This window comes from Lissotriton helveticus, chromosome 12, assembly GCF_964261635.1.
Source record: "Lissotriton helveticus chromosome 12, aLisHel1.1, whole genome shotgun sequence".
In the NCBI taxonomy this organism is placed as follows: Eukaryota; Metazoa; Chordata; class Amphibia; order Caudata; family Salamandridae; genus Lissotriton; species Lissotriton helveticus.
Window position 1 is genome coordinate 765,119,028 of NC_136073.1, and position 12,545 is coordinate 765,131,572.

General features: G+C 45.5%; 1 protein-coding gene across 1 annotated transcript in view; it reads right to left on the reverse strand.

Annotated features, from left to right (window-relative positions):
• The window catches only part of CCT3 (chaperonin containing TCP1 subunit 3), a 194,239-nt gene that overhangs the window by 165,519 nt on the left and 16,175 nt on the right, over positions 1-12,545 (reverse strand). Inside the window, exon 2 of the mRNA XM_078670260.1 lies at positions 5,703-5,764. Coding sequence (XP_078526386.1) covers positions 5,703-5,764 — 62 coding nt within the window. The remainder of the gene's footprint in view (positions 1-5,702; positions 5,765-12,545) is intronic.

Below are 12,545 nucleotides of genomic sequence, written 5' to 3' on the forward strand. Positions count from 1 at the left end.
ATCCTTTATATAGACTGGTCCGCCCATTACATCATCCTTTTCCACATCAACCACGCGGTCCTAACTCAATACCCCATGCAGGACCCCCCAAATGGATTAGGAACACAGCTCAGATCCCTCAAGCTGATCTAGAAGAAAGAATAAGCTCGCTCCTCCCAAACATCACTGATCACCTCAACTATCGAAGTCACCTCTCTCTACGACTCGAATATGACGCTCACCCTCGACTATCCAGGTCTGACGGAGAGGGGTAGGCTACACAAAGAGGACACGGGAGCACCAAACTTAGCTACAGAGGCATGACTCACCGATGTCTATCCCGTCAGACACTGCTGCTACATTTAACCTGTGACCCTTAGGCATGGAACAATGTATATGCAGGTACTCCCATTTCGTAAACATAAACATAAGCACTGATACATAGATAGATCAGCATAATTGTAGACAATGAGTACTTTTTATAGGTCCTGAAGAATCGCTGGTAAATAAGCCTTCGCGAGAAACATGTCGACCACAACCCTCACCTATTAGCTTAGTCGGGAGTGAGGAAAACATTACTTTCCAAACCTCCCAGGCTAATTGTTTTTAGTTAGCACATGAGACCACCTGAATAAAGTTCCTTCTGGTACCCCTGCGCTATTTTAACTTCACATACAGTCTACATCCCTTTCAGGCCCCTCACCCGAACTTCACCCAAGGGCAGTTGGATTAAAAGATCTCTGCTAAAGAGCCCCTCTTTGAGGTGTTGCCCGTTGGGTATTGCACCGCCCACCCAACGAGGAGCATTGCCAATGATGAAGCATGACACCTGCAAGGGTGTGTGAGGCCATTATATCCAACAAAATGGATACCCAGAGGTTGGTTAATTATTAGCCCCCCTACATATCCACTCTCCCTTTGACCTGTAATTTTATAACCAGGAACAGCCCAGTCCTTTCCTTGTTACCAACTCACCCTGGACCACCTTGCCCTCTGAAACTAAAAAAATTCAGGAACATTCCATCCAGATCATGGTTCACCACTGACATCAATAAAGAAAGAAGACATCTAAGAGCCTCAGAAAGAATCTGGAGGAACAATCCCACCGCCCCCCATCACAATCAACTCCAAGCAGCCAGCAGGAATTACAAAAAGCACATTAAGAACAAAAAGACATCTTTCTTCTGCTCTGCGCTAGATACCGCATAAAACCGACCCAAAGAACTCTTCAATATCATCAAGAAACAAACCTCTAAGCCAGCGACAACCTCAACTCAGGCATCCATAGAATGCTGTGACAACTTCGCCATCTTTTTTAACGACAAAATCGCCAAGATCGATCTCTCACTTGGCTCTAATCTCATCCCCTCCACTGAGATCCAGGCGTCTCAAACAAACAAAACTTGACCTCCCCCCAAAACACTGGTCTTCCCTCATTCCCATTCAGGAAGCAGAGATAGACAAACTTTCTCCAACGCTAAACCCTCCTGCCACACCCTGGATCAGCTACCCCCTCAACTGACCAGGACCTGAAGCTCGTTCTAGCCTTGCTATGGTGCAAGATCATTAACAGCTCACTGAGATCAGGAGTCGTACGAGATTGCCTCAAAGTTGGTCAAGTCACACCACTGCGGAAAAAGCCATGACTAGACACGGAGGATCTGAATAACTTTAGACCTGTATCGAACTTACCGCTTCTGTCCAAAATCCTGCAAAGATGTGTACTTCCTCAGCTGACCCAACACTTGGACAACATCAATCTTCTAGATCCCCATCAATCGGGCTTCAGAAAAGGCTGCAGCACTGACACTGCAATCCTCATTGTCATAGACTATCTACACAAGTCACTTAAATCGGACCAATGCTGCCTTCTCATCCTCCTGCACCTATCAGCTGCATTAGATACAGTCGATCACAAACTGCTCATCAAAGTTCTACAAGAAAGGGCTGGTCTTGAAGAGACGGCCCTCACTGGTTCTCTTCCTTTCGCCACAACCGCTCACAAAGAATAAATATTAAAAACTTCGAGTCCGACCTCCACCCCGTTAACAGGGGTGTTCCACAAAGGTCAGTGCTCTCCCCTCAGCTTTTCAACATTTACATTGAAGCCCTTACCACTCTGCTCAGGAAATCCAACATTCCTTTACACTTATGTGGAGGACATGCCGTTATATCTAGAAACCACCTTCATAGACAGCCAGAGACTCAATGCCACGCTCAGAGAGGTACAACATTGAGTTTCAGGTGGTTACTTGAGAGCCAATCAAGAGAAAACGTAAATACTCCTCATCTCCAACAAAGACGAAAACCCCCATATTGCAGAATGGCTCAAAGCTATTGATGCCCTCAATGGTAACCTCACCAGGGCGGATTCGGTAAAATCTCTAGGTATCACCCTAGACCCGAAACTGGACATGAAAAAACACATTACAAGATCCGCTAAAAGTGCCTTTCTCAATTTTAAATTTCTGTACAAAATAAAACCCTTCCTCCCGCCCAAGGACCTTCAACAAGCCACCCAAACACTCGTGCTCTCCAGAATTTATTATGGGATTGCAGCCCCAACTGGTACAGCAAAATCCCACCTCGCCCCCCTGAAAACAACCTTTAATGCAGCAGCCAGAATGGTCACCGGAACTAAGAAATTCAAACACATCTCCCATGCACTCAGAACTTAAATGGCTCCCAATTGAGTTGTGAGCCAACTTCAGAACAGCCTGCCTCAAGCACAAAGCCCTGCACACAGGCAAACCGGAATACCTGGCCACCAAACTCAAAAGGACCGGCCAGTCCAGGAACCTCAGGAGCTCCAACACTCTGCTACTCATCCCGCTGAAAACTCGCAAGCAAAAAAACGTGGCCAAATAGTTTGCTAGAAACGCCCCCAAAATCTGGAACTACCCCCCCCCCCATCAGAACGATCCCCTCATTTACAAAATTCAAAAACCTGCTCAAAGTCATCTTCCTCGACCACTCTCGAGCGAACCAATAGGAGCCAAGGAAGTTCCTTAGCCGGCACTCCATCTAACTTTAATTATTTGACCGGTGACACCGACACTGATCAAGAAATCTTTTTGGATACTCGTTCTGTTTGAACAGAAAACTTTTTGGATACTCTTCTTGTTTGACCTGCACCCTCCATGCTCCCTTTGCTCGATCACTCCTTTGCTCGATCACTCCTTTGCTCGATCAATATCCGGCACAAACACTTATGTTCTACTATACTCCATGTACTGCCTATTTGCACATACTTTACTTGCTGTGAAGCGCTCTGATACCCTCGAGTCCAGCTAGCGCTATATAAAACTCCTTAAATAAAAATAAAATAAATATCATGTAAAGATTTGGTGGCAGTCTACGGTGCTTTCTGATTTGAATTTTGACCAGACCTTTTTACCAGTGTCAGCGAAAGTGTGGTCTACTAGCCCCTACATGCACAGTTCCTTGGTCATGTAAGACTCAGGACCTAACACCGACATCCCATGTGCATGCAGAGTGAGTGTTCATGTAGTGAGCATGGGGCACAATATATGGTAGTAGAACTCTGTCTGAATAATAGTAGGAGCACTAATGCCAGCAGGATCCATTTTAGATGTCCACGTTTGTAGCATGGTGGAGGAGAAGGATAGCTTCCCTAGACACTAGAAGTGTATTGCCTGCATTCCTGTATTTGGAGGGCTGAAACCCAGTAAGGAGAATGCAGACTGCCTTAATAAAATTTCTAAAGGCAGCAGTGCTAAGCAAACGATGGTTTAGTTCATTCTGTGCACTTTCAATTGTTAGATGTTAAAGGTGAGGGGGTGGGTCTGCAGTTTGGTGTTGAAGGGAAGAAAGATTTTATGGAAGGGCCTGCCCAATCTCAGATTACTCTTCAGGAAGGCTCATCACAGCTAGGTGCACTTCAGTGTGCCAATGTTGTGGTTACTCCTGCTTGGAGCCAGCCCCACTGCTGATTGGGTCATCATTTTTGCACAAAGTTGTGTCTAGAGATGAACATGGAAAGAACATTGCAAAAGGTAACCAACCCAAAGTGTGTTCTGCAGCTTGCAACAGAGGATCCACATCCCTGTCGTGTGGAGGGGAGGGCGGTTTGAGAGTATAAATGTGGGAATCCAAAACACTCCACTGTGTTCCAGTCCAAACTTATTGACCTAGGTTGGTGTCTGCCTGAAAGCCAGCCTCCCTGAGTTGAGAGAAGATCGCCTGAAGAAATTATGATGGAAGAGCAAAGGCTCTTTGTGAAGAGCCTCGAATCCTGTCTTGTCTTGACTGCTGAGAGAGCGAAGGAGCATGCCTGGCCCTGCAGGATGGAGAGACGGTCCCGGAGGAGAGCTTCAGCTTGTTCCCACATGAAAAGCACACAGAAGTAGCAGATGATTCAGAGAGAACAATCGATGAGACACCTTTTACTGAGAAAGAGACTCGCTGTCTCAGTGCACAGATCTTTAAGAGCTTAAATGAGACTGTAAAATGAATCGCTACCAAAGCAGCAAGCCCCAAACCGGACCGAAGACCCAACACTAAGGAAGAAGTCTCACCTTGGAGACCACAACTTTCCCCAAGCTGAAATGCTGGTCTGCAGCCAACCCCATAGGACTGCCTTGGCAAAGACCAGTGAAACTGCATATGCCTGCCACCAGAGCCAGTACTACTAAGAATCATACTGCTCACGAGAGCTGCTACAGTGAACAAGAAAAGAAGAGACCACCCCTTGAGCGCAGGAAGGTCACCAGCACTGTCACACTGCCCAAATGGCTGTCACTCACGATTAGATAACCATGGGACTTCAATGCACCTGGGGGAAGAGAGACTGAGAGGTGTGGGCAAATCTGCTTGCCCCGATGGAGAACTCCTAGTATCACAGCAACTAAGGACATTGAACGGAGCTGTACACTTAACTATAGAGAACTCGAGTGATACGCACCTAAACCAAATCCTTGCCTACAGCCTGGTAGAGCGGTGGAGTAACAGTGGGGCCAGGAACATTGCAGGATGGAAGACAGTTACAGGCCAACTAAGTGTTCGTGTAGCATCTCATGAATAAAGTGTAAGTTGTACAATCTTGTATGACATTAATTGAATTGTGTCGGGTAAAGTTCTGCTACGAGATTGGGCTAATCCTTACATGTTTGTGTTGATTTGACCGTTGAGCTGTTGACACAACACCACATTCCCGAGAACCCTGTAGTTACCTGCAGTCATACTTATAGACTGGTAACAATAAGTACTAAGCATATTCATCAAAAGTATTTAAATACAAAAGTGAATCTGAACACGACCATATGGTAGATAAATCATGATGTATAATGGTAAAGATCAAGGAGCAACTTCAGAGCACAAGCATCTCCACTAAATACACACTCATTCTACTAGAGTGTGTGAAATAATTAACCGCTAAAGTCCCTTGGAACCAAGTACTGTACTGAGGAAAAAAGACAGAGACATAAGTGGCAGCTTAGGAGCAAAGTTAGAAACTATTATGCCAGCAGAGTATTAGGTTTTCAAATAGCAGACATCCTCTTAAAAAAATAAATAAGTAAATGGGAGGAATAGCTGCTTCCAAGACATTGCCTTAATATTGATGGTAACAACTGCTCAGGTAGATGTAACTGACTATCAAAAATCCTGTGTCATGTACATCATCTTGTACAAAAACTGCAAATGGCAGCATGTAAGTTATCAGCATTTAGTTTCTCAGTGTGATGGACAATGTGGAATATTACCTTAGCCGCATTGATGTTGCCAGTCTGTACCTTCCTGCCAGACTCGCGTTTCATGTTCTGACCTAAAACACAAAGAAAAAAAGAAAAAGATGACCTTTCTGGATTAAGAAATCTGACATATGTAAGTGTTGTTTGTATATCTCTCGTCAATATTAGCCTCTTACTACCTCATTGCTATACATTTTAAGAATAATACATTCCAGGCCAATTGGAACACATATGCTATTTATATTTACATTTTGTAATTAACCTTGAATGGTATACAAGGTGGTATACAAGGGCATATCATAACTTTGTTAGGTTTATACAAACCATTTAAGAACACAAAACATAACAGAGTATATATCAAAATAACAAATTCATCTAAAATAGATACAGAAATCAAATAGTAAATCTTAAATAGACCAGTCAGCAAAGGAAGAGCAAACTATAGTCCAATCATGCAGAGGTCATCAATTGAAGATCCAGATTTATAAATGTTAAAAATACAGTACGAACCTAAAACACTATAAAACCAGAAATAAGGAAGCTGTGTGGTATTTGGGGGAACCACATAAGAGACAGCTTTGCAACAATACATAGGAGCTAAAGCGCAAACACATGTACAAATTACCAAGAAAATCAACCATGATAAGTTTAAAAATTACAATAAGAAACGTGTCCGCTTATAATTTGCATTCTGCAAGTCCTTCACTCTAACTATCCACATCATCCATCCCGACACCGTCCCGCCCCCACCACCCATCCCGACACCGCCCTCACCCAAGTCGACAGGCCCACCCCCACCCAACCAGACATGCCCCACCCCTGCCCAACCCGACATGCCCCACCCCCTTCCAATCAACCCCACCCAACTCGACACACCCCGCCCCAATCCCAATCAGCCCCAACACGTCCCGCCCCAACCAAACACAAGCCGCGCCAACCAAACACAAGCCTCCCCAACCAAACACAAGCCGCCCTCCTCTCTGCCACAGAACTCTTCTCTCCGACACTACTACAACAGATCCAGTCTACGACACTACTAGCCCCAGTCCACGACACTACTAGCCCCATTCCACTGACAATCTACGTCACTAACTTTTAGCCATGCTGAACAGCAGTCACACTGGTATACATGGCAAAACACATTGCAAAGAGCTCTTGTATAGGAGAGTGCTACTGGCTTTGCCAATGCTGGTTATATAGGGGAACATTCTCCGTGCGTTTAAAGGTCTGAGCTATAGGAGCACCTGCAAGAATGGCGTTTGAAACTGTATTGATATATGGGGTCAAGATATCCAAATTTGATCAGAAGAGATGCAAAAGGATCTCAACTTAGTCAGCAGCCTTCCCCTTTTGCGCGGTCACAGCCTTCTCAATAGCGATTAAAGAAAAATGTAGACATTGTTCAGAGTGACGACCGCCACAGACTACCAAAGGGCTGAGGGGTGGCATCATCTATACAAGGCTTGTAGGTCAAAAGGGAAACCATTTGCGTACAAAAATGTAAAATGAGTCTCCCATACTTCACCCTGAATATGAATTTCTGGATGCATTTCCACATGGGAAGAGCCATGTTTGACAGTGTACCAAAGTGTATTCACATCTTTACTAGTTGGTGCACTTAAAAGGTCAGCACATAATTCATCATTCCAATTTGTTTGAGATGTCTGGAGTGCAGTTTTATACTACCCTTTGGCTACTGGAATCGCACTTCTGTTCCCTTCTTGATAGCGTTCAGCATGGCACGCTTTGCTTCCCACAATGTAGAATTAAATCAAGAATTCTTTTTAGCTGACTTCCTTGCAAGCTAGAAATTCTTCTCAAAAACCTCCCTATACTTTGTAAAGCAATCGTTATGACAAGGTAAAAGAAGATCACCATTATCTAGCCTGTCAACTACTGGATTTAGAGTAGAAAGCAGAATCTCAGATTTTTACGCTAGCATCTTCTGAGGTAACAATAGCGTTCCATTTGTCATTTCAAGCAAGCTTTATTCGACGATTGTCATAAAAGCATAAAATCCACATAAGAAATACAGTTTAAAACAGATAAATAAAGTTAAAAAATGAGCAAATTCTTTCCCTTTAAAAATTTGGAAGAAACAATAGCGTTCCATTTTAGTGCCCTCCTTGAGTTAGTGACTTCAAACACGCACAACCTGGGGCATTTCTCGGTGCCTCTTCCCATGCTACCCCATGCCCAAAACCAGAGGAAAATTATACTTTCAAGTCTATGGAGGATTACCTTGTCAATCAAAAACTTCCTCGCTGTAACGTCTAAGAGGATATAATCGATTCTACTCCTATAAATGGAGTCGGTGAAAAGTAAGAGACTGTGCAATGTCTGATTTTGTATGTCCATTACAAGCTCTCAGCCCATGCAACAAGCAGATACTGCTTCCTTGCAGGCTGTGGCAGATCGTCTAGTAATAGGTGGCACGTCTATAAAGGTGATGCCCCAAGATAAATCCTCTGCAGCTATTAGGTCTGAGAAACATGCACTAGCCCCGAATGTAATGTTACAATCATCTGCTAGGATGGTGATGTGCGACTTGGCTAGACTGTACAACAGCTCTAAAGTTGGGGAAGCAACTTTAAAATAAGTGGACCTATTATAAACTTTAAAAGGTAGCCAGGACTTCCCACCAGGCTCAACAGCCTCTAGCCCCAGTATGTCCAGGGACTGCACTGAAATCTCTCTCCTTTGCCCACTAATGTAGTTTTGACCCATATTAACAAGCCACCAGAAGGGCGGCCAGACAATGAATGAGTGGTGAACTTACTGTAGCTTTGAAAGCTGTCCCTTTGCTCACTTTTTGTGGCCCATGTCTCTCGGAGCACACACACGTCACGTCACGTCAGTCAATAAAAGCCCCCCATTCTGGGTGTGGAAGTTTGGTGGAGAGACCTGCTATGTTCCAAGAGACTAGGGAGAGCCTTTCATTGCATTCTTTACTATTGGGCCCATCAGTAATCACAAACGTTCGGCCTACAGTATTCCCAGGGGGAGAGGCCACTGGTAGTCCCCGATTGGTTACATCTGAGGCCGACATAATTTTCCTGCATCTGTAGAGTAAGGCCTTAGCCCAGACATCACCTCCCCCCAGCCATGGGTATAACTGCAGCCTCAGATGTAACTTTCTACCTCAGTGAGTCAGTCCAATTGCTTAAGGTCAGAGAGAGGGGCATAAGGATTATTAGTAGAAATAGTAGAACAGCTTACTCGCTGTATAGTTAGGCTGATAGAAAAAACGCAGGTCTTCCAGGCAGCCGATAAAAGTAGCCCAATGGAGCAATATTACCCTGCCCTTGAATGTGCAAGTAATTCCAATATGTTAAAGGCTCTAGCAGCAACAGCAGGAGACAAAATGGAAGATATGACAGTCACCCTCTATATTTTTCTTGGAGAGGCAAACCCAGCTCACTCTCTCGAGCCATTATATTTTCATTATAAAAACATGCACATGGGTAGACATTGCCATTAAGCCAGTGAGTAACTTCGTTACGCAGTTCCTTATAGGATTCAACCTTATTCTCTACCAAGGGAGGAACACCTGCTAGAACCATCACAAACGGGCATGGCTAAGTGGGTAGCAAAGCAGGAGGGGGTGACAAGCCCCTCTCTCCTTCATTACTTCTCGCTGGGTTTATAGGGAGTCTTTGTTCCCCTGGGCCTGTCGCACCAACGATCCCAACAAAACACGTTAACCCATCCACCACCCCTGATGCAGTTATGGAAGCTGGGGTGACGCCTTGAAGAGGTGATGGTAATGTGTGTGGGTATCCAGATGTAGCCAAGTGGTTAATATGTTCTTCATAGCCGCTTCTACTTTATCTAAGTGGGCTATAAGTGAGGAAAGGGTGGACTCCACCATTTCTTTGTCCTTTCTGAATATGATTTCAGTAGAAGTCAAACACTAAGCCCCAAGGGATAGGCATTGGCAACTGATCCGCTAGTAGTATGGGGTGCGCTTTTTCCTCGAGAGGGGTGCAGGAGCAAAGGAGATAAGTCATCCATGGGCAAAGGAAGCCACAGGTGCTTAAATGGTTGTAAACTGGTATCCCTTGGCAGGGTGAGATCTTCCCAAGGTGCCCGCCGCACCCTGACGGAAAGGTAAGAGGGGGAGCTGTAGTGAAAGGGAAATTGTGAGTGAATGATAGCCGGCGCGCCGCCAGCTCAATCTCCTTTGCAACCACACCTACTGCACTGGCCTAGATGCCATCCAACGTTCTTTGTACAGGAGATCAGTCTTTTCGGGTTGAAATTACGGGAGTATTTGGCGGGCTCAAAAGAGCTTTACGTTTACTTATACTACAATGAATTACTATTCCCGGGCTAGAAGATACAAGAAAAACCTTCAAATGTTCTAATATGCTATATTATATACAAACAATACAAAAGTTAAAAGGTTAAACATATCTGCTAAAAGTCAACATTAAGATTTGCCAATGCATCTTGAAAGGAAATATCTTGTGCAATAGTTTCTGATGTTGAAGTACATATAAGCATTCACACTAGGAATCCAGAGACCCAACAGTACCAGGCAATTTGCAGATAAAGTCCTGTCATATCCAGGGCAAAGGAGGCGTACACATAGCATAAGTAGCGGTTGCAGTGCTCAAGGATTCAGTTAAATCAAAGTTGTGTCAAAAGTTTTCCATAAAATGATAAGAGCTTAAAACGTTTAAGTCTAAGGGAGCTGCCCTGGTCTCTAGAGGCCTTTTTATCCGAGAAGGATCCTGACGCCACAGCTTCAGGTCACGACCCGGGTTACAAAGCGACTTGAACTCCTTTCAGCACAATCAAGCCTATGCGGCTATTAGTTAACATTTGCTTCACAGCTGGTATACTGGGCAAGTTCGTTATCCCATTGCTCAAAGGGACTCCTTGTCTCCAGCAATCACAGCAAGAAAGAGGTCATACACCTATCATTTCACACATACTGAAAACACATTTCTTCTCCAGCAACATTTGTTTTTGGGGAGGATATTATTAGACAGCATAGAGATCCCATTACAAATGCAGCATACAAACAACCATCATCATTACAAATATTCGAATTATGGAACTACAAATAGCAACCACTCCCTTTGGTGGTGAAGATTGTAAACCAGTAAGCCGACAACCACCAGAAAAATTATTTTCAGTTAAATGTTTAACTTGCACAAGAATTACTTAAAATTAACATTGCGTGCAACAACCCAACTCATAATGGCCTTGTTCATGAGCAACACAAAATAAAAAAATAGGTTCTTTCGTGGTGAGTAGTTGTTAGTTACCTATGGAGCAGGCTAAAAATGAGTCAGTTAATAGTGAAAGTGGCAATGGGAGGAGTTACGATCGCAAACAAGATGGCTGCTTAGGCTCCCGGCTCCGCCGGCCTCCGTCCCCTGCCGGAATATCCTGTTTCAAATCCTGGTTTTTCACCCTACGTATTCGTGTAGAAATAACTGCGGAGTCTAATGGTGCAATCCCGAGCTTTTTACCGACTTGATCGACTGAGTTACACCATGTTGTAACTTTCGGCCTAGCCCGGCCGGTGAGCCAGGACCTCCAGTACTGGCCCAGCCGGTTGCAGTTGAATAACATCGGCCGTGGGACCCAGGCAGGGTCCGGTCTCTTTCTGTGGAAGTCAACCTCCCAGATCCCGGTGGCGGTTACTCGGTCTGGTTATTGTCGGAGGTGAAATACCGAGACACTGCTGTTACCGTGGGCGGGAGTCCCCTCTCCCGGGGACCGGGTACGGTCCCTCCCTGGAGTCGAAGGGTTGGGGTCCTCGCTAGCGGCCGCTGAACGCTGCTCGCTACGACGGTACTTGGTCAGCCGCGCTCCGTGGCCGTCGGCTCCGTGATTGTTCGAACGGAGATGGACCAGCCGGGGTGTGAACCGTCGCTGAAGACCGTTCTGGCCGCCATCGGGCTCTACATTTGCAAGTGGACTAAATGGTCCACAAACTCTCTGTTGGTGCGATCAATGTCGATTTCTCGAGGCCGGATGCTGAATCGCTGCATGATCCCCCTCAATCGGGGTCTACCGCGGCGCATGTACGGTCGGCGGATGGTGGTCCCGTGTTGGACGCCACGTCTGTGCCCTCGGCCAGCGGAACAGTACCTACAGAAGCCTTCGGACTCGTCTGTGCAATGCCGCAATTGCTATTGAGCCTCATGGAAGTGGAACCTCTCGGCTCTTTGCGATCAGAGTCTCTTTTTCGTGACTTTAGGTCTGCTGTGCTCTCTTTTTCCCCCTTGGCGCTTTTGTCATGCTTTCTGATACTATTTGGTCGAGACATATCGTCGGAGTGGGAGTGTTTTGGTTCGATTGGAGTCTCTGATGGCCTGCGACTCTTGTTTGTTCCTGGACTTGCTTTCTTTGCTCTCCTTTTTCCCTTTTCCTCTCCTGCCGAGGGAGGTGTTCCACTGGTGCGAGTCCGTAATGCAGATCGGAAGGGCCAAGGATGAGCTTGACTGTACGGGACTAATATTATGGCTACGATGGATATGGGATTTGCTACCATTATTTTTGTAGTGGGGTGGGTAAGGACTATAACTTCCCCTGATTGTTTTAATTGACTCTCCTGTTCGCTTTTGTTATAGATGGGGGTTGTTTGTTTCCGGCGGGGGGGGGAGGGGAGCCTGTGTGTCGATTTCCTCCCCCTCCATTTTCTACTTTTAGTAACAAGTTTGTTGGGGTGACAGCCACACTGCTAGTTGGGGTGGGGCGGAAGCCTTATGCAGGGGTGGAGGGTGGGGGGGATTGGGGGTTTGTCGTATTGTCCTTTATGTTTTTTCTTAAGTCTCTTCTCCTTCGTTTCTCCTGTAATGGGGTGCCTTGTGCGGATAATCTCCTGTTTTGGGTGGA